Below are 23,153 nucleotides of genomic sequence, written 5' to 3'. Positions count from 1 at the left end.
AGGACTATTGTGCAGTTTAGCTTAGGCTAATATATAATACAATAACTTCCAAATGGTTCATGAATATTTAATTGAAATGTTTGGATAGAAATACATTGTATTCATTGCATTGCATTGCAGCTCTTTACATTACAAAATAGGTCTTACCACTTTTTGAGAGTTGGGATCAATTTCCATTTTTGGACCATTTCCATAAACTCCATGTCCACATTGATTTCCTGAATGAACTAACACTATCTTACTCATCTTCTCTCAGGTATAATTGCAACCATCTCCACAGTATATAGGAGGACGTGGAGCTTTGTGATAGGCCCACTGACCCTGGCCTTGTGTAGAGTGTGCTCCCAGAAGCCCTATCGGCTAGTTGCAGACGGTCTCTCTCTCTCTCTCTCTCTCTCTCGGTTAAATATTTACGGCACAGACGTAAAAATCAGCCAGCCTTATGATCATCTCTCTCCCCCTCGCTCTCTTTCGTCAGGTCTAGGTTTTACAGAGGTAAAGACTAATCTTTGTGCCCTTCTATGTTCGTCTGTACCCTGCGTTGCCAACCATCCTATGACAATGACAGACTTACATGTGTGCCTGCGCTGTCCTTCTGTGGGAGGGAAGGACTCACCTCTGTATCTCTTATTCCTGCAGTGTCTCCTGGGAAACATTGACTTCCCTTGGATCACTTATGGCTTGCGTGAAAACAGTTGTAATATTCACAACATGTATGATAAAGATAAATGTTTCAATATGGGAATATGAGTTGATTCTGAATTATATTTATTTTGGAATATCATGACATCATTTCCCACTGGGCAAAAACTGGTTGAATCAACATTGTTCCCACATCATTTCAACCAAAAATTCAATGTGATGACATTGAATCAATGTGGAAAACGGATTGGATTTGGGGGAAAGTCATCAACATAAGTGAATTTCGCATTTCTTTAACCTAAATCCAGTGACATGGTGAAATATTTTGTTTATTTCACATTGAATTCACTTTCGTTGACAACTCAACCAAATCTAAATCAAAACTAGATATTGAACTGACGTCTGTACCCAGTGGATTTGGTTATATTCTGATCTCAGTTATCATAACTTTAATGAGTAAACACACAAACACACACACTTCAACCAAAAACCTCAATGTGATGACATTGAATTCATGTGGAAAACGGGTTGGGTTTGGGGAATAGTCATCAACATAAAGGAATTTCGTATTTCTTTAAACTAAATCCAATGATATGGTGAAATATTTTGTTGATTTCACGTTGAATTAACGTTTGTTGATAACTCAACCAGATGTAAATCTAAACTAGACATTAATCTAACGTCTGTACCCAGTAGGTTTGGTTATATTCTGATCTCAGTTATCACAAACACACATACTTTACATGCATCATACAAGCATGAACGTCCACACACATTTAAAGGCAGTTCATATGGAGCACCAGCACAGTAGGAGAGCAGGTTCAGTCCATTAAGTCCAGTATATAGCGCTGACATAGCGTTCTGCTCTTTCAGCTGAATTTGACTGCAGGCATGACTAGACTGGGAACAGCAAATGGCACACACCCCTCTTGACAAACATAGCAGAGAACAAGTTCAAAGAACACACATTAAGATATCTTTGTTAGGACCTCATGCACAAATATCACCAACTTTTCCCCTCTGAAACTTTTCTGAAATGTCCCAAGTATCTTTCTTCACAATGTGAAAGCCCGCTCCTTCGCTTTGTGAGTCTGAGTCAGCTATTCTGATCTGTTTGTCAGATCAGCCTCGTTGTCCAAACTTAAGTTCTGGCTCCAGCTCCACTCTGCCGCTATGTTGCCATGATGATAAAAACTGCGTTGGGAGGGTGCCCTGGTCTGTGGTCAGCGTTTGACTGGTGAGGAAGGGCAGGTGGTGAGGAAAGTACGGTCCAGAATACTGTCCAGTACCACACTCAGCCCACTGACCCATACCCTGGTCAGTGGAGTAGTGGCCATAGAGGGGGTAACTGTAACCCATATTCCCAGGGTAGGTTTTGGAGGACATGGGCAGATGGACCGGGGACACTCTGTAGTCCTGGGGCATGGCTGGAGCCAAGGTGAGGTGGTGGTGACCCATGTCCCTGACAAGGCCAGGTCTGGTAGTCTCGTGTCCAGGGACAGTGGCTACATCTGGAACGTGAGACTCATAGCTGCGCCTGCATTCACCATCCTCCACTATAGAGGAGGGAGAGGGAAGTCTGCAATTCTCAACCGATCTGGAGACAATGAGAAATATGGAGTGGGTTACTGATATGAACTCTTAGTTGTTGTTGCCATCATGACATCAACCCACAAATGAAATCAGTCACTCTACTTTTTCATGCACAGTATGGAGGTGTCCACTTCCTGCTTCATAGATGGCCTGTTAAGTATAGCCATGAGTCACTGAATGTTCTATTGGCATAACGGGTGCTGTTTCTGCATATGTTAGTTCTCATGTGGGTGTGCAGGCTGTTAGAGTGACTCTCTAAATGAGTGTGGTGTGTCAGCCTTGGGTTTCTTTAAAACAATGGAAGTCAAGGTGTAATTTACAACGTGTGAGTGTGTGTTCCTGGTGGTTGTACAGTACCTGTATGGTTGGTAGGACATAGATGCAGGGCCAGGCACCATCTGCTCCTCAGTGCTGTATTCCTGTCTGTGGTCGTGGAGCTCCAGTATTTCAGTGTGCAGGCTGTGCCTCTGGGACGGGTCCTGTTTCAAGGCCCAGGGGGACAAGAGATCCTCCTTACCCGAAACCACGTTCTCTGTGGCTCCTAGGGTCATTCTCTGTTCTTCTGGCTCACAGTTTAGTTTTGGCCTCTGGAGGTCTGCAGGGGAAAAGGTTTTGCATCAACGAGACTGCCAATAGGCTGGCAACCATTTACATTATAACAGTGTCATATATTGTTGATTGGTACCTGGAGGACTTTTGTTTCCTGGATCTTTGTCTTCTTTGTCTTTCTTTGCAGCATCCCCAGGACTCTTGGATCGACACCTATGGGGAAAAAATTACATGTAAATAAATTTGCTATTGCTTGTATTCTCACATGCACCAAGTGTTATAGTTCTAATAATACCTACCTCTTGCTATGAGTACGGGTGTTTTCCCCTTTGAATCCCTTAGCAAAGGGGTTGTGGTCAATCTTCAGTTTAGCGATCTGAAAGCAGGAGTAGAGATGAAGACATCAAATTAGGTTACACTCATTCCCGAAAAGTGAATTATGTAGGTGTGCCATTTGTATGTTCTTAACACGTGAGTTTGTAGATGGACCTTAGTGTTCTGGTAGGCGGTGACTGCAGTGAAGGAGGTCTCAGGGAAGGAGAAGGAATGGAAGTGTCCCCAGCGTACATTGTACAGACTGTCAGCCTGGACCACAGAGAAGCGTGGGATGTAGTGATGCATAGAGTGCAGGATGATCTGGGGACAGAACAGATACAACACAGGTCGAGTGAACTAACAGCATTGTTTCCTCTAATAGTTATATTTGGAGTTCCATCTTTGTTGCCTAGTCTCACTAAAAGTAAAGCGGACGTTGTAGCGCTTGCCTCCCTTACAGCCCGCCGGCAGATCTTGCTTAACTGGGAATCCTTCAAACCTCCCACTGCATCATCCTGGTTGAAAGATCTAATGTCTTTTCTACACTTAGAAAAAATTAAATACACTCTGAGAGGATGTACTGATAACTTTTTCTTGAGATGGCAGCCTTTCATTTCCTTTTTTGAACAGTTGCCTTCTATTGTTCATGAGTAAGAATTTTGGCCAACGGGATACGGAAGGGTGTGGGAAGGAAGGGATAGTATGTTGTGATATTTTTTTCTTTTTGTGTATGTGTACGTGCGTGCATATTTATATATTATTATTTCCAATCGTAAATGTATTTTATTTTTGTATGCTGCTTTTGTTGTTAAAGGGAGGTGGTTCAATAAGTATAGAGGGATACAATTATGTATCTGTTCAATTTGTAATTTGTATTTCTTTATATGTCAAATAAAAATATCAAAAACATTAAAAAACTAACAGCATTGTTTATCGACAGTACAACTGTATACTCTCAGACTGTGAGGCGTTGTGGGCTGGGGATCCAGTAAAGAAGGAGATGGGTTTACTTACATGGCCGTGCTGGTCCAGAGTATTGTTGGTGAGTTTGAGCTTGAGGAAGGACACCGATTGCTTCATCCAGTAGGAGCCCGGGGCGGGGGAGTCCGGATGTACGTACGTCCGACATGGGAGTTGGGGCTCGGCTTTCCCAGCCATGTCCCACTGGCCCTTATTCCACTACAGAGACAGAGAGCAGGGGGGAGGGGATGTGATTTACCCAGGTGTGAAACAAACTCCAAGACTTGACATTTAGACACCAGAAAAACTCACATACCCTTAGTCTCTACAGTGAGATATGTAAGGAATCTGTGGTGCATATCACTGCATGCTTGAGTAGTATCATGAAGGTATGTACATCATTGCATATAATCTACCAACATATATACTTGAACTGCTATAACAAAGGAAAAACTCTTTCTCGGTGGAGCCATTTGGTCAAAAGCAACAGTGTACTGAGGGGAGGGCCAATGGATGCATGGAGGGGTGATTGCTCCCCATTCACTTTGATTAGAGCGGGGAGAGTTGGAGGTGGGGTGCTAAATGGCTGGACCTCCAGCCGGGGGTAGAAAAACAGGAAGTAGTAATGGTCTTTGATATGCAGTGTGTGTGGTGATTGGCTGGGTGTTAGTGTGTCACCGTCTGGACTGTATGCAGACTGACTGCTGGGGTTGATATACAAGCTTGTTTTCTACTTAATCTCAATGTTTCCTTTTAAAACAATGCCTGACTATATTCCAAATTGTGACACGTATGGCTTCCAAATAGAAATGTATTGTAATGTGTCTATAAGACATGATATATGATGCATTATAGAAAGAAGGTGGACATGTTCTTACCCTGTATCTGAAGTTGTCCACAGGAACCATATCCACCATGAGGACATAGTTGGCATAGGGTTGGAGTCCAGATAGACTGACGTTGCAGTGGGGAAACATCCTCCTGATACACACAATCCCACACAATTTTTTCTTTATTTATTTCACCTTTATTTATCCAGGTAGGCTATTTGAGAACAAGTTCTCATTTGCAACTGTGACCTGGCCAAGATAAAGCATAGCAATTCAACACATACAACAACACAGAGTTACACATGGAATAAACAAAACATACAGTCAATAATACAGTAGAACAAAAGAAAACAAAAAGTCTATATACAGTGAGTGCAAATGAGGTAAGTTAGGGCAAATGGTATTATTTCCTATTATTATTATTTATTATTATTGGTATTATATTCTCAATTCCTGACCACAACACTGTGCTCTCTCATTCTTACACAAGAAGAAAAGCACTCTAGCAGCAGAGACAGTTTCACTACATTGCTAAAGCTACAGAATTGCAAGAAATGTACTCCTTGGTGCACACACCTCAATTGTGTTTTGTCGATTTACATATCAGAAATGAATGGGATATGGGAGACATGGGATGTGCTCAGTCAATGGCTAGTTTGGAGATGGCACCAGCCATGATGATGATGATTGATTTGACAACAACAATATCTTACCGGCCATGTTTGGTGATTATCATCTCAGTCGCTAGGTTGTGGAAGGACTTCCAGAGGTCAGACTTCTCCAGGGTCATCCTGACGTTTCCCTGGTGGTAGGGGTCAGCTGTAAGGGGGGACGGGTCATCATGTTGCTGTTGCTCTCTTGCCAGACCTCTGACTCACTAATCTAGTAAAGGTTGAAAAATATATGCTTACCAGATACATGATGCATTGCCTGCAGAGTCCACTACAATGGTCAAAGTGAAAATCAAGATCAAATTCCTTATCCAAATCTGTGTGCTGATCTCGCTAGAATCAGACCAACATCACTGTGATAATACTATGAGAGGGGCTATGGATTTAGTGGTGGCCCTAAGATTATGCAAAGTGTAGTATCAATCTCTTCTTCTTAGTAATATCGATCTCAAAACTTTCCTATCTGTATCCTCAGCTTGTGGAGTTAGAGTGACTGACCTCTGGAGTTCATTAGTGAGCCCAGAAGGGGAAGGGCCTGTGAGGATAAAGTAGGTGTGGTTACAACAGAGTGGTGTGGGGGGCCTTTGCCTGGTTTCTAATCTTTGAAGTGTCCCATCAGGCGAGGGGGTGGGAATACTGTGGTGTTGTGTAGAGATAGCTGCCTGAACATGACCTTTTGTTTCGAGAAAGGGCTATACCTTTTGTTTTCAAACTGCAAATGCAGCTAACACGTTTGTAGAGTCACAAGCTTAATGTAGTCCTTGCATTCTAAGAATATTGGACGAAATACTAAACTTTTGACTACTATAGGTGAATTGGTTCAAATACATATGACTTATTCAAATGGGCAGACTAGATACATGAAGCAGTTTCATTTCATTTTTTTTTAACATTTTAGTCATTTAGCAGACACTCTTATCCAGAGCAACTTAGTAGTGAATACATACATTTCATTTCATGCATTTTTTATACAAAAATGATGTACTGGCCCCCTGTGGGAATCGAACCCACAACCCTGGCATTGCACACACCATGCTGGCATTGCAAACACCATGCTCTACCAACTGAGCCACAGGGAAGGCGTAAATGGTAAAACATACACTAACGTTCAAAAGTTTGGGGTCACTTAGAAATGTCCTTGTTTTTGAAAGAAAAGCACATTTTTGGTCCATTAAAATAACATCAAATTGATCAGAAATACAGTGTAGACATTGTTAATGTTGTAAATGACTATTGTAGCTGGAAACGGCAAATGTTTTATGAAATATCTACATAGGCGTGCAAAGGCCATTATCAGCAACCATCACACCTGTATTCCAATGGAACGTTGTGTTAGCTAATCCAAGTTTATAATTTTAAAAGGCTAATTGATCATTAGAAACCCTTTTTCAATTATGTTAGCACTGCTGAAAACGGTTGTGCTGATTAAAGAGGCAATAAAACTGGCCTTCTTTAGACTAGTTGAGTATCTGGAGCATCAGCATTTGTGGTTTCGATTACAGGCTCAAAATGGTTAGAAACAAAGACTTTCTTCTGAAACTCATCAGTCTCTGCTTGTTCTGAGACATGAAGGCAATTAACTGCACCTTAGATTGCAGCCCAAATAAATGCTTCACAGAGTTCAAGCAACAGACACATCTCACATCAACTGTTCACAGGAGACTGTGTGAATCAGGCTTTCATGGTCAAATTGCTGCAAATAAACCACTACTGAAGGACAGCAATAAGAAGAGACTTGCTTGGGCCAAGAAACATAAGCAATTGACATTAGACCGGTGGAAATCTGTCCTTTGTTCTGATTTGAGATTTTTGGTTCCAACCGCTGTGTTTTGTGAGACACGGAGTAGATGAACGGATGATCTCTGCATGTGTGGTTCCCACCGTGAAGCATGAAGGAGGAGGTGTGATGATGTGGCGGTGCTTTGCTGGTGACACTGTCTGTGATTTATTTAGAATTCAAGGCGTATTTAACCAGCATGGCTACCACAGCATTCTGCAGTGATACACCATCCCATCTGGTTTGCGCTTAGTGGGACTATCATTTGTTTTTCAACAGGACAATGACCCAACACGCCTCCAGGCTGTGTAAGAGCTATTTGACCAAGAAGGAGAACGATGGAGTGCTGCATCAGATGACCTGGCCTCCTCAATCACCCGACCTCAACCCAATTGAGATGGTTTGGGATGAGTTGGACTGCAGAGTGAAGGAAAAGCAACCAACAGGTGCTCAGCATATGTGGGAACTCCTTCAAGACTTTTGGAAAAGCATTCCTCATGAAGCTGGTTGAGAGAATGCCAAGAGTGTGCAAAGCTGTCATCAAGGCAAAGTGTGACTACTTTGAAGAATCTCAAATATTGTCACGACTTCCGCCGAAGTTGGTTCCTCTCCTTGTTCGGGCGGCGTTCGGCGGTCGGCGTCGCCGGTCTTCTAGCCATCATCGATCCACTTTTCATTTTCCATTTGTTTTGTCTTGTCTTCCCACACACCTGGTTTCAATTCCATCATTACATGTTGTGTATTAAACCTCTGTTCCCCCCATGTCCTTGTCCGGAATTGTTTATTGTAAGTGCATGTGCACGTTTATCTGGTGTGCGACGGGTTTTGTACCCATTGATTGTTTGTTCTGATTCAGGTGTTTTTTATTATTAAACTGCTCCGTTGTAACACAGTTTTTGCTCTCCTGCGCCTGACTTCTCTGCCGCCAGTACGCACCCCTTACAAATATAAAAATATATTTTGATTTGTTTAACACTTTTTTGGTTACTGCATGATTCCATATGTGTTATTTCATAGTTTTTCTATCTTCACTATTATTCTACAATGTAGAAAATAGTACAAATAAAAACATACATTTCAATGTGTAGGTGTGTCCAAACTTTTGACTGGTACTGTATGTTCGTCGAACATCTCATTCCAAAATCATGTGCATTAATATGGAGCTGCTATAACAGCCTCCACTCTTCTGGGAAGGCTTTCCACTAGATGTTGGAATATTGCTGTGGGGACTTGCTTCCATTCAGCCACAAGAGCATTAGTGATGTTGGGTGATTAGACCTGGGTCGCAGTCGGCGTTCCAATTCATCCCAAAGGTGTTTGATGGGGCTGAGGTCAGGGCTCTATGCAGGCCAGTCAAGTTCTTCCACACCAACATCAACATCGCTTTGTGCATGGGTGCATTGTCATGCTGAAACAAGAAATGGCCTTCCCCAAACTGTTGCCACAAAGTTGGAAGCACAGAATCGTCTAAAATGTAATTGTATGTTGTAGCGTTAAAATGTCCCTTCACTGGAACTAAGGGGCCTAGCCCGAACCATGAACAACAGCCCCAGACCATATTCCTCCTCCACCAAACTTTATGGTGGCAAGCTTTACTCCACTCCAACCAGCGCTTGGCAATGCGCATTGTGATCTTAGACTTGTGTGTGGCTGCTCGGCTATGGAAACCCATTTCATGAAGCTCCCGACTAACAGTTCTTGTGCTGATGTTGCTTCCAGAGGCAGTTTGGAACTCGGTAGTGAGTGTTGCAACCGAGGACAGATGCTTACGCACTTCAGCACTCGGCGGTCCTAGAGAAGGGCCTTGGTCAGGAAGGTGACCAAGAAACCGATGGTCACTCTGACTGAGCTCTTGAGTTCCTCTGTGGAGATGGGAGAACCTTCCAGAAGGACAACCATCTTTGCAGCACTCCACCAATCAGGCTTTTATGGTAGAGTGGCCAAACAGAAGCCACTCCTCAGAAAAAGGCACATGAAAGCCCACTTGGAGTTTGCCAAAAGGCACCTAAAGACTCTCAGACCATGAGAAGCAAGAGTTTCTGGTCTGATGAAACCAAGATTGAACTCTTTGTCCTGAATGTCAAGCGTCACTTCTGGAGGAAACCTGGCACCTTCCCAACGGTGAAGCATGGTGGTGGCAGCATCTGTCACATGAGTTGACGCTGGAGAGACGAAGCAGGTACGGGGAGTAAAATATTTAATATGGAACGAGACAGTAACAGCGTCAGCAAACAGGTAACATGAACAAAAACAATTAATGAAGCAGAGGGGAACAGAGCAAGGGAACTGACAAATATAAGGGAGGTAATGAACAGATGATGAGTGAGTCCAATATCGCTGATGCGCGTGACGAGAGAAGGCAGGTGTGCGTAACAGATGATAGGAGTAAGTGATGCAGGGCAGCCTGGTGCCCTCAAGTGCCAGAGGGGGGAAGAGTGGGAGTAGACGTGACAGCATCATGCAGTGGGGGATGTTTGTCAGCTACAGAAACTGGGAGACTAGTCAGGATCGAGGCAAAGATTTTCTTATTTTATTTTTTTATTTTATTTTTTTCTTTCACCATTATTTAACCAGGTAGGCCAGTTGAGAACAAGTTCTTATTTACAATTGCAACCTGGCCAAGATAAAGCAAAGCAGTGTGACAAAAACAACAACACGGAGTTACACATAAACAAACGTACAGTCAGTAACACAATAGAAAAATCTATATAGTGTGTGAAAATGTAGAAGATTAGGGAGGTAAGGCAATAAATAGGCCATAGAGGTGATATAATTACAATTTATCATTAACACTGGAGTGATAGATGTGCAGATGATGATGTGCAAGTAGAGATACTGGGGTGCAAAAGAGCAAGAAGATAAATAACAATATGGGGAGGAGGTAGTTGGGTGGGGTATTTACAGATTGGCTGTGTACAGGTACAGTGATCAGTAAGCTGCTCTGACGGCTGATGCTTAAAGTTAGAGAGGGAGATTTAAGTCTCCAGCTTCAGAGATTTTTGCAATTCGTTCCAAATGAAAGATGAACGGAGCAAAGTACGGAGAGATCCTTGATGAAAACCTGCTCCAGAGCGCTCAGGACCTCAAACTGGGGCGAATGTTCACCTTCCAACAAGACAACGCAGGAGTGGCTTTGGGACAAGTCTCTGAATGTCCTTGAGTGGTCCAGCAAGAGCCCGGACTTGAACTTGATTGAACATCTCTGGAGAGACCTAAAAATAGCTGTACAGCAATGCTCCCCATCCAACCTGACAGAGCTTAAGAATATCTGCAGAGAAGAATGGGACAAACTCCCCAAATACAGGTGTGCCAAGCTTGTAGAGTCATACCAAAGAAGACTTGAGGCTGTAATCACGCCAAAGGTGCTTCAACAAAGAGTAAAGGGTCTGAATACTTATGTAAATGTTATATTTCAGTTTTTTGTTAAATAAATTAGCAAACATTTATTTTTTCTTTGTTATTATGGGGTATTGTGTATAGATTGATGAGGGGAAAAAGCTATTTTATCAATTTTAGAATAAGGCTGGAACCTACCAAAATGTGGAAAAAATCAAGGGGTCTGAATACTTTACACAGCCATTACACAGCCTGTTGGTTTGTTGGGTCATTGTCCTGTTGAAAAACAAATGATAGACCCACTAAGCACAAACCAGATGGGATGGCGTATCACTGCAGAATGCTGTGGTAGCCATGCTGGTTAAGTGTGCCTTGAATTCTAAATAAATCACAGACAGTGTCACCAGCAAAGCACCCCCACACCATAACACCACCTCCTCGCTTTACGGTGGGAAATACACATGCGGAGATCATCCGTTTACCCAAACGGCATCTCACAAGACACGGTGGTTGGAACCAAAAATCTCCAATTTGGACTCCAGACCAAAGGACAAATTTACACCTGTCTAATGTCAATTGCTCGTGTTGGCCCAAGCAAGACTCTTCTTCTTATTGGTGTTCTTTAGTACTGGTTTCTTTGCAGCAATTCGACCATGAAGGCCTGATTGACACAGTCTCCTCTAAACAGTTGATGTTTAGATGTATCTGTTACTTGAACTCTGTGAAGCATTTATTTGGGCTGCAATTTCTGAGGCTGGTAACTCTACTGAACTTATCCTCTGCAGCAGAGGGAACTCTGGGTCTTCCTTTCCTGTGGCGGTCCTCATGAGGGCCAGTTTCATCATAGCGCTTGATGGTTTTTGCGACTGCACTTGAAGAAACCTTCAAAGTTCTTGAAATGGTCTGTATTGACTGACCTACATGTCTTAAAGTAATGATGGACTGTCGTTTCTCTTTGCTTATTTGAGCTGTTCTTGTCATAATATGGACTTGGTCTTTTACCCAATAGGGCTATCTTCTGTATACCACTCCTACCTTGTCACAACACAACTGATTGGCTCAAACGCATCAAGAAGGAAAGAAATTCCACAAATGAACTTTTAACAAGGCACAATTGAAATGCGAAATGCATTCCAGGTGACTACCTCATGAAGCTGGTTGAGAGAATGCCAAGAGTGTGCAAAGCTGTCATCAAGGCAAAGGGTGGCTATTTGAAGAATCTCAAATATAACATATATTTTGATTTGTTTAGCACTTTTTGGTTACTACTTGATTCCATATGTGTTATTTCATAGTCCATATGTGTTATTTCATAGTTTTGATGTCTTCACTATTATTCTACATTGTAGAAAATAGTTAAAATAAAGAAAAACCCTTGACTGAGTAGGTGTTCTAAAACGTTTGACTGGTACTGTAACAAGTTTTTGGTATTGTGTGGTTTATTATAGGATAAGTCCAATGTCCACTCACAATAGACTTTCTTACTCATGCCCTCGCCCCTCCCCAAGGTTATTTAGAGGTAGAGGGCTCAAGGGGTATAATCCAGCCTTTGTCCTTTCCTTCCTGATGACTGTAGTTATGTATTAAATGGGGGGAGTGTGGGGGGTTGAGTTATGTCTGCCCTTGACAATGGCAGGCAGCTCTGGCTAATCCTATGTGGCCGTTGTCCCCCACAGACCTGGAGAGGGCCCCTATGGGTCCTAATGAGGTTGGCATTTAGCGGACTGTTAGCCGAGATGGGCAGAGGGAGGGGATGGTGGGATGGAGGCTCCAGGGTTCTGATGTGTGATGCCCCCACCTCAGGGCCCTCCATCCTAGCTGTTCTGATCCCATGCGGCCCTTGTCTGGATCTGGAGCACCCTCCCGAACCCCGGCTGAGGTCCATACACATGCTAAACACACACAGAGAGCAGTGACAGAGGGATGTTCACACAATCCAGGCACATCCTCTCTGTCGTTTAGACACACTATCACTGATGTTGGAGACGACTCCAGAAGTTGTTTCAGTCTCTGTTGTGTATATTCTGTTTGTGTTCATTATTCTGTAATACACTATTACTACACTGTTTTGGAGCACATGAAATGGCCCGGGTTGGTAAGAAAGTGCTTTGAATAAACATTGTTTTTATTCTGAATAGGTTACTATGTCTGTGTATCACCATTGTATGCTACATTTTCATAGCAGAAGGGTAGAGGGTTGAGGCCTTTGTATGTGGTAGATTTGGTGACTATTGTCTCAAGAGTTAGTGCAGGGAGGGATACAATTCAATACACACAGTGCTACATGGACCTCTCATTGGGATACAACAGAGGATGTAGAAAGAATGCATGACTCATGCCAGTGTGTCAGTGTTAAACTCATTGTTGCAAAAGGTTTAGTATCGCTGTTTCACTTAGCACCTCCAGCTTTAAGAATGTTCCAGATGGGAAAACTAGGATGACTCAGGCAGGCCTAAATACTCAGGTAAAACCAAGGTGTGTGTGTGCACGTGCGTGTGCATGTCTGTTGTACAGTAGCCTATGAGAAGTTGAAGCATTGGAGTGTTCTGTCTGCCCCATCTGCCTTCCAGACAGGCATGTAGAGACACATCCCTACCGCTTAAATCCACCTCAGGGTGTGGAATCTGTCTGTGTCTGAAGCGTAGGTTTTCCCTTTGCAACTATGTTACAGTATGCATGGCAATATGGTTAGACTTACATACCTTTAGGGATGGGAGCATTTATTAATGTCGAAGAATTTAGACAACCGACAGTGTTTCCACATGAATAGAATCCGCAACCAAAATAATAACAGCACTGTCTGACACTGTCTTAATAAGAAGACAATTTTAAATCTGTTCTATTAGATTTGATGAGATCTACACTGAGATCATTGGAGCATTAACAGACTGGTCTCTTCAGATGCATTTTCTCTGCCACAGTGAGCATCACTGTGGGAATAGCTCCCACTGGTGGATGCTGGTTGTATGGCAACCTGTTGGGCTCAGCCATTGAATTAGGAATGAGTACTTTTGTAGGATCTCTATGGGCTCAGCTGCCTCTTGGTCCTCACACAGACATTTCTAATCATGTGGAAAATAAATCAGATGAGAACATGTTGAACCAAAACATGTGGAAACCAAAACAACATGGAAATGGCCATGGAAAGGGGTAAATTGCAACTTGACTTTCACTGGTGCAACCAACCCCTGGCCTTTTGGAAATGTTTCTCTATGTCGTAGCCGTCTGCAGGTTGTCCCTTATAAAAAAATATTGTGATTCGAAATAAAGATTGCAGTCACAGTGCAGTAAGTGGTTACAGTAAAATAGGCTACTCTGTCCTTTATTCACTGAAGCCTTTACCATCCGATCTGGGCTTATTCAATTAGATAAAGATCAGATGGTGGCTTGAACATAGGTCAAGAAAAGGTCAGTGTGCAACATGCATATTGGTAAATGCCATCTCTACTGGATTGGGTTTTGGGACATTATCGTGAAATTTCATGAAATGGCAACACTTGTGTACTCTCCTTCTGTTGAGATGTAAGATTGATTCTTACCACTAGAGGGTACCCTCATCTCTCCTATAGACTATAAATTGAACTTCTGTGACAGAGGCTGGAGGGAGGAGCTATAGGAAGACGGGCTCATTGTAATGCCTGGATTGGAACTTATGGAATGGTATCAAACACATCAAACATATGGAAACCACGTTTCACTCCGTTCCATTAATGGCATTCCAGACATTACAATGAGCCTGTCCTCCTATAGCTCCCCCTACCAGCCTCCTCTGGTCAGTGGTATTTACTTCAATATCAGGTCTGTATTTGACTGTTAGTAGCACTTAGTTTATGCCTAGTCTAACACAATCAACATTATAACCTTGAAATAATTTTCACTTTAAATTAAGGATTTTATTCAATGCAATTAGGCTACATATAAATACCTATTTTTGAAGCAAGATTGATTACATTATAGACCTTACATTATAGACATTGAAATAGAACATCTGAATGCCTTACAATACCAGTTGGTTGTAGTTGGGAATTTAATAAAATACTTTCTAATTAAAGAGTATAATTTGATTTAGCCACTTTAGACTAACCTTGTGTTTGGGATCCAGACTAGTTAGTGTAAAATGCTATCTTACTGCTGTCCCCGCTCTTGGTTTGATAGAATTTGTGTTCAATCTAACCTAAAGGTAATTCCTTTTAGTGCCCCCTTCTCTGACCCAGTCATCAAATCTCAGTATAGGTGGTAGTTGATTTGTCCATTAATATTGTTACATTAAGGTCTGGTTTTAGTAATTATTGATGGCCTTGAATTAGAATTATTGTAAACGCATAATGAAAGTACCACACACACTGATTTAGTAGCTCACTCCCTAAATCACTCCCTAAACCCCTTCACACACACACACACACTGACTTAGTAGCTCACTCCCTAAACCCCTTCACACACACACTGACTTAGTAACTCACTCCCTAAACCCCTTCACACACACACTGACTTAGTAACTCACTCCCTAAACCCCTTCACACACACACTGTCTTAGTAGCTCACCCCTAAACCCCTTCACACACACACTGTCTTAGTAGCTCACTCCCTAAACCCCTTCACACACACACACTGACTTAGTAGCTCACTCCCTAAACCCCTTCACACACACACTAACGTAGTAGCTCACCCCTAAACCCCTTCACACACACACTGACTTAGTAGCTCACTCCCTAAACCCCTTCACACACTGACTTAGTAGCTCACTCCCTACACCCCTTCACACACACACACTGACTTAGTAGCTCACTCCCTAAACCCCTTCACACACACACTGACTTAGTAGCTCACCCCTAAACCCCTTCACACACACACTGACTTAGTAGCTCACCCCTAAACCCCTTCACACACACACACTGACTTAGTAGCTCACCCCTAAACCCCTTCACACACACACTGACTTAGTAGCTCACCCCTAAACCCCTTCACACACACACTGACTTAGTAGCTCACCCCTAAACCCCTTCGCACACACACTGTCTTAGTAGCTCACCCCTAAACCCCTTCACACACACACTAACGTAGTAGCTCACCCCTAAACCCCTTCACACACACACTGACTTAGTAGCTCACTCCCGAAACCCCTTCACACACACACACACTGACTTAGTAGCTCACTCCCTAAACCCCTTCACACACACACTGTCTTAGTAGCTCACTCCCTAAATCCCTTCACACACTGACTTAGTAGCTCACTCCCTAAACCCCTTCACACACTGACTTAGTAGCTCACTCCCTACACCCCTTCACACACACACACTGACTTAGTAGCTCACTCCCTAAACCCCTTCACACACACACTGACTTAGTAGCTCACCCCCTAAACCCCTTCACACACACACTGACTTAGTAGCTCACCCCTAAACCCCTTCACACACACACTGACTTAGTAGCTCACCCCTAAACCCCTTCGCACACACACTGTCTTAGTAGCTCACCCCTAAACCCCTTCACACACACACTAACGTAGTAGCTCACCCCTAAACCCCTTCACACACACACACTGACTTAGTAGCTCAATCCCGAAACCCCTTCACACACACACACTGACTTAGTAGCTCATTCCCTAAACCCCTTCACACACACACTGTCTTAGTAGCTCACTCCCTAAACCCCTTCACACACTGACTTAGTAGCTCACTCCCTAAACCCCTTCACACACTGACTTAGTAGCTCACTCCCTACACCCCTTCACACACACACACTGACTTAGTAGCTCACTCCCTAAACCCCTTCACACACACACTGACATAGTAGCTCACCCCTAAACCCCTTCACACACACACTAACGTAGTAGCTCACCCCTAAACCCCTTCACACACACACTGACTTAGTAGCTCACTCCCGAAACCCCTTCACACACACACACACTGACTTAGTAGCTCACTCCCTAAACCCCTTCACACACACACTGTCTTAGTAGCTCACTCCCTAAACCCCTTCACACACTGACTTAGTAGCTCACTCCCTAAACCCCTTCACACACTGACTTAGTAGCTCACTCCCTACACCCCTTCACACACACACACTGACTTAGTAGCTCACTCCCTAAACCCCTTCACACACACACTGACTTAGTAGCTCACCCCCTAAACCCCTTCACACACACACTGACTTAGTAGCTCACCCCTAAACCCCCTTCACACACACACTGACTTAGTAGCTCACCCCTAAACCCCTTCGCACACACACTGTCTTAGTAGCTCACCCCTAAACCCCTTCACACACACACTAACGTAGTAGCTCACCCCTAAACCCCTTCACACACACACACTGACTTAGTAGCTCAATCCCGAAACCCCTTCACACACACACACTGACTTAGTAGCTCATTCCCTAAACCCCTTCACACACACACTGTCTTAGTAGCTCACTCCCTAAACCCCTTCACACACTGACTTAGTAGCTCACTCCCTAAACCCCTTCACACACTGACTTAGTAGCTCACTCCCTACACCCCTTCACACACACACACTGACTTAGTAGCTCACTCCCTAAACCCCTTCACACACACACTGACTTAGTAGCTCACCCCTAAACCCCTTCACACACACACTGACTTAGTAGCTCACCCCTAAACCCCTTCACACACACACACACTGACTTAGTAGCTCACCCCCTAAACCCCTTCACACACACACTGACTTAGTAGCTCACCCCTAAACCCCTTCACACACACACTGACTTAGTAGCTCACCCCTAAACCCCTTCGCACACACACTGTCTTAGTAGCTCACCCCTAAACCCCTTCACACACACACTAACGTAGTAGCTCACCCCTAAACCCCTTCACACACACACTGACTTAGTAGCTCACTCCAGAAACCCCTTCACACACACACACTGACTTAGTAGCTCACTCCCTAAACCCCTTCACACACACACACTGACTTAGTAGCTCACTCCCTAAACCCCTTCACACACACACACTGACTTAGTAGCTCACTCCCTAAACCCCTTCACACACACACTGACTTAGTAGCTCACTCCAGAAACCCCTTCACACACACACACTGACTTAGTAGCTCACTCCCTAAACCCCTTCCCACACACACTGACTTAGTAGCTCACTCCCTAAACCCCTTCACACACACACTGTCTTAGTAGCTCACTCCCTAAACCCCTTCACACACACACTGACTTAGTAGCTCACTCCCTAAACCCCTTCACACACACACTGACTTAGTAGCTCACCCCTAAACCCCTTCACACACACACTGACTTAGTAGCTCACCCCTAAACCCCTTCACACACACACTGATATTAGTAGCTCACCCCTAAACCCCTTCACACACACACTGACTTAGTAGCTCACCCATAAACCCTTTCACACACACACACACACTGACTTAGTAGCTCACTCCCTAAACCCCTTCACACACACACTGACTTAGTAACTCACCCCTAAATCCCTTTACACACACTGACTTAGTAACTCACCCATAAACCCTTTCACACACACACACACACACTGACTTAGTAGCTCACCCCTAAACCCCTTCACACACACACTGACTTAGTAGCTCACTCCCTAAACCCCTTCACACACACACTGACTTAGTAACTCACCCCTAAATCCCTTTACACACACTGACTTAGTAACTCACCCCTAAATCCCTTTACACACACCATCCATCCATCCATCCACCCACACCCAACCTCACACCCACACCCTCTCCCCTACCCCCTGCTAAAAGTGGCCCTGGCCCTGAGCCACCATGCTCTGTCTGTACTGAGGGGAGGGACAGAGTCAGATGAAGTGCTCCTGCACCATGGGAATGCTGCCAAAACAAACTCAGTGACCCTCCTCTCTCTCCTCCCCGCCACACTCCGCTCTGCCCCCTGGATAAGATTACACAGCACCGCCGCTGCCGTCGTGATACCACTGAATTACCCATGGAGGGAGAGGAGGAAGAGCAGGTAATGGAGGAGTAGAAGAGAAGAGAAAAGGGGAAGTGAGAGAGGAAGAGGATGAAAAAGATTAGGCTCAAATGTAATAGGAGGAAAAACATCAGAACCCAGGGGAAGAAAGATAAAAGCAGAAACCGGTGTAGACAAAAAGGTGGTTTCTTTATTTGTTGTGTCAGAGTGTGGTGCCTTAACACAGGGCGTCACCAATCCTACAGTGGGACTGTGACACTCCACAAGAGTCTGTGTGTTTGTGTGAGTGGACAAGACTTGTGCAGTACCGGTACCACCTGCACAGATCTATAGAACAATCACACCATATTTGGGTTTTATGATGTTCCCTCTCAGATACAGGTGGCTACACAGGGCATATTTCCACAACCAAAGAGAGCATTTATCCCAGGATGGAATGGACTGCAGGTGAATGGGGAGATGGAGGGGGTGGATGATAGTAAGGGATGGGGGGACAGTCACTTTCTCTCCCTCCTCTTGACGGGTCCAGGCTAGCTTACTTCTTAGCCTTGCCCTGGGCAGCCACTGCCTCCATGGCCTTCTTCACGGTCTCGGCATCTCCCAGGAAAGCCATGGGCTTGACCGGCTTCAGATTCACGTCCAGCTCATACACGATGGGTATACCTGTTGGCAGGTTCAACTCCATGATGGCAGCGTCGGACATGCCTGAGACAGACAGACAGACAGACAGACAGACAGACAGACAGACAGACAGACAGACAGACAGACAGACAGACAGACAGACAGACAGACAGAAGACAGACAGACAGACAGACAGACAGACAGACAGGAAATTCACATTAGGCACTGTATTTGACGTGTATTCCCAGTGGAGGGGAAATCCTTTCTACGGATGTTAAGTACAGATCCTTGAAGGCTGGTATATTTCTTAGCTAGTACCCACTACACAGCTATCTTTACAAAATAAACATTTGGTGCCCTTCAACAGGTGAGGTCATCCATACTCCTCTTTCAGGGGGGAAATAAGTAGCTTGTTCCCTCTGCCCTTTCCCTGACCCTTCCCTCTGCCCTCGTGTCTCTCCCTCTCCCTCTGAAACCCTGTCTGCATCACCCTGGTCCCACCACTCCTAGAGAATGCAAAACCTTTCTGCAGAAAGGTCGTGCCCGTAACGGGACCGCACCCATGGCCTTTTCCACTGTGTTGGTCTGAGCTCCAGGGTGAGAGCCACAGTTATTTATAGATTGCTGGTAATCTGGGAAAGTGTGTGTGTACTCTATGTATGTGACTGGGTGCTTGTGATATACCATGCCTATGGGTCCAGCTGTTACATTCTCAGTGACCCACAAACAATCAACATCCTATTAGAAATTTACTGTGTACACCCAGCCCCTACATCAGTGTAGGGGAGAGTGGGGTAAATTGAGCCATTTTTTACATTCAGCATCACTACGTCAAGGGAAACATAATATTATTTCTAACAAGGATATCTACACATATTTCAGGATGTTGTGTGTAATCAGAATTCATGTAAACATAACAGTTTTGAAACATAGCTTGTGCGGGGTATGTGGTAAGTTGAGCCGCCTTGGGGTAAGTGGGTGAAGGTGTCCTTTGACGCTAGGTGATGGTGTCCTGTGACAGTGGGTGATGGTGTCCTGTGACAGTGGGTGATGGTGCTGGTAGGTCAAAGTTTAATTAATGGAATGGGGGTGTGGTATATTGTATGTCTTAACATATACAGTAGATCTCTGTTCAATATCACTTACCCTTCCATTTCTTGACCAGGAATGTTGTTTTGATGTACACATTCGTAGGCAAGTTCTCTGCATTTGAGGCTACTAAGCCCATGCAACTGGTCAGCGAGATTCTTGACATGTTTAGCAAGCTCAGGCAGACTCCAGGTCATCAGATAAGACCTTGTGTGCCTCTGCTACTCTATTATAGCCTTTCTTTCGCACAGGTGCATGTTCGTTTTCATTTTTGCCAATGTACCTGTTCAGTGTCATTCAGTCTATTTTTTAATCTCTTGCTGCTGCTCAAATGGACTTCTTCCCTTTTTTCATTTCCTTGGCTGCTCGCTCAAGAACCTCAAGGGAGGCTAGATCCCTGCTTCAATCTGTGCAGTGGCTATGCATCTGTTAGATCTGTGTTGTGAGTGATGTTTGACTCCATGCCATACTGGACATGCCTTGTGAAACATTATCTTTAACCTTTTCCCTCAAGTACTCTCTCTCATTTCCAAGCGTTTCCATGTTCCCTCCTGCCTTGTGTGTTTGTCATCTCCTATGTTAGTTGTACCACTCTTTCTCCATGTCCTCCCCTCTCCTCTCCCTCTTTCCCCCTCTCTCCCACCCTCTCTCTCTGTCTGTGTCCAGCTAACACAGCAGCCCATAATACTCACCCTCTAAGTGCTTGACAATTCCGCGGAGGCTGTTGCCGTGGGCAGCGATGATGACGTTCTTGCCGGCCTTGATCTCAGGTGCGATGACATCGTTCCAGTAGGGCAGGGCGCGGGCAATGGTGTCCTTCAGGGACTCACATGTGGGCAGCTCACCGGGCTTCAAGCCCTTGTAGCGCCTTGACTGGTGGGAGGACAGAACAGCATGTTGAGTTGTACTGCTCAAATGAATCATCATGTTGGGTTACACTGCTCAAATGAATCATCATGTTGGGTTACACTGCTCAAATGAATCATCATGTTGGGTTACACTGCTCAAATGAATCATCATGTTGGGTTACACTGCTCAAATGAATCATCATGTTGGATTACACTGCTCAAATGTATCTTCACAACAGCAGGTGCTGATGTAACATACTAGAGGTCTGCAAATTAAACCTGGCAGAGCTTACTTAGTAACTCAAGTGTTACATGTTACAGTTTTACAGTCCATGTTTAGGCTCATACAAGTAGTCATACATGAGAAGTCATAGAATTTAATTCAATGCTGTTCCATTCATTCAATGGTGTTTAACTTCAAATGAGACCTGCAGGTCTTAGTCTTGTAGGATCTCCTGAGCAAGTCATAGATCCTGATGCTGTCTGGTTTCCTTGTAAAACTTGTGCATATTCTAGGGGCGTTTTACTTTTCAAAGTCAGGTGTTATTATTTTATATCATCAATCACACACTTAAAACTTGAATCACAGGTGTGTTTTGTGTAGTACTAGCACCACCAATACTCCAACACCACTCCTCCTACCTCACTGAGGATCTTGTGGTAGGCGTGGTTGTGTAGTACTAGCACCACCAATACTCCAACATCACTCCTCCTACCTCACTGATGATCTTGTGGTAGGCGTGGTTGTGTTCCATTGGGGAGGGGGGATGTCGAAGGAGCGACGCCAGATCTTGACCTGCTCCTCTCCATGCTTCTCGGCTGTCTCTGCCTTGTTAAGACCTGTCAGGCCGCCGTAGTGGCGCTCGTTCAGGCGCCATGTGCGGTACACGGGCAGCCACATCTGGTCTGTGCCTTCCAGGATGGTCCACAGGGTCTTGACGGCGCGCTTCAGCACGGAGGTGTGGCAGATGTCAAACTTCATGCCAGCCTCCTTGATGGCCTTAGCACCACTCTTGGCCTCCTCCAGGCCCTTCTCGCTGAGGTCGGCATCAAACCATCCACAGAATTTGTTGTACTGGTTCCACTCACTCTCGCCATGACGGACGATCACCAACTTATGGGCGGTAGTCATGTTTAAGTTCCTTTACCATACACAGGAAACACAGCCCTCCCTTATGGTACACACACTCTGAGACCAACAGCCCCAAGCAACTCTTACCACACCTTTTATAGCACCCTGGAATGTGGGCATGTGTAGCTGCCGGTCATCCACTGCTCTCCACCAATGAGGACACTTCACCTCCTGATTGACAGACAGGCTCAGCCAATAGGGCAGGGCCTCCCGTGGGCTAGAGGGACATGTCCCAGCGGGGAAGGGCAGAGGTCAGGGATTGAGCCAAAATAGCAACATGACTTTTAAACTCAGAGCTGTGGAATAAAAGTGTAAATATCAGAGTAAGCTGCTGCTGCTGAGGCATTGTAAAGAGTCTGTAGAGTGTCTGAGAGGAACAGCCACATCAATGAAAGTTAGTTATCTAACTCTGGCCATGCACTTTATATCTTTATCCAAAACCATTACTGATACAACTATACCATGCAATGAGGTAGTAGTGACTAGGGAAAAACAGACTAAAACATTCTGGACTCCCGAGTGGTGCAGGGGTTTAAGGCACTGCACCTCAGTGCTAGAGGTGTCACTACAGACTCTGGTTGAAATGCAGGCAATATCACAACCAGCCGTGATTGGGAGTCCCATAGAGTGGTGCACAATTGGCCCAGCATTGTCTGAGATTGGCCGGGGTAGGCCATCATTCTAAATAAGAATTTGTTCTTAACTGACTTGCCTAGTTAAATAAAGTCTAAAAAAAAAACATGGGATGACATTGGGAGCAGCTATAGGGCTTGAATACCACTGAGAGGATGACACATCACACACTACAGAACTGTACTTATTATTGGTCACATACACATATTTAGCAGATGTTATTGCAGGTGTAGTGAAATG

General features: G+C 44.5%; 1 protein-coding gene and 1 pseudogene across 2 annotated transcripts; both read right to left on the bottom strand.

Annotated features, from left to right (window-relative positions):
* Positions 1-1,570: 1,570 nt before the first annotated feature.
* On the bottom strand, positions 1,571-5,679 carry LOC123728722 (T-box-containing protein TBX6L). The gene is made up of 8 exons (XM_045701273.1): positions 5,603-5,679; positions 4,938-5,040; positions 4,114-4,278; positions 3,274-3,420; positions 3,084-3,160; positions 2,921-2,997; positions 2,593-2,830; positions 1,571-2,239 (listed from the first exon to the last, which is right to left on the bottom strand). The coding sequence occupies exons 1-8, from the start codon at positions 5,677-5,679 to the stop codon at positions 1,765-1,767; spliced, it is 1,359 nt and encodes a 452-aa protein (XP_045557229.1). The 3' UTR covers positions 1,571-1,764.
* A 13,081-nt stretch (positions 5,680-18,760) lies between these two features.
* On the bottom strand, positions 18,761-22,362 carry LOC123725532 (phosphoglycerate mutase 2-like; annotated as a pseudogene). The gene is made up of 3 exons (XR_006758050.1): positions 21,865-22,362; positions 20,993-21,173; positions 18,761-19,295 (listed from the first exon to the last, which is right to left on the bottom strand). The product of XR_006758050.1 is annotated as a phosphoglycerate mutase 2-like (transcript).
* Positions 22,363-23,153: the final 791 nt, after the last annotated feature.

This window comes from Salmo salar, chromosome ssa01 (genome assembly GCF_905237065.1).
Source record: "Salmo salar chromosome ssa01, Ssal_v3.1, whole genome shotgun sequence".
Lineage (NCBI taxonomy): Eukaryota > Metazoa > Chordata > Actinopteri > Salmoniformes > Salmonidae > Salmo > Salmo salar.
The sequence above is the reverse complement of the archived record's forward strand: the minus strand, read 5'-3'. Positions and strand labels throughout refer to the sequence as shown.

Bases quoted from the DNA above. Each gene is read 5' to 3' on its own strand.
- LOC123728722 (XM_045701273.1), bottom strand. From the start codon at position 5,679: ATGACCCTGGAGAAGTCTGACCTCTGGAAGTCCTTCCACAACCTAGCG. The intron at 4,279-4,937 runs GTAAGAACATGT...CTGTCTCTGTAG, and splicing joins TGGACAACTTCAGATACAGG to TGGAATAAGGGCCAGTGGGA. The intron at 2,240-2,592 runs GTACTGTACAAC...CATTGTCTCCAG, and splicing joins ATGTCCTACCAACCATACAG to ATCGGTTGAGAATTGCAGAC.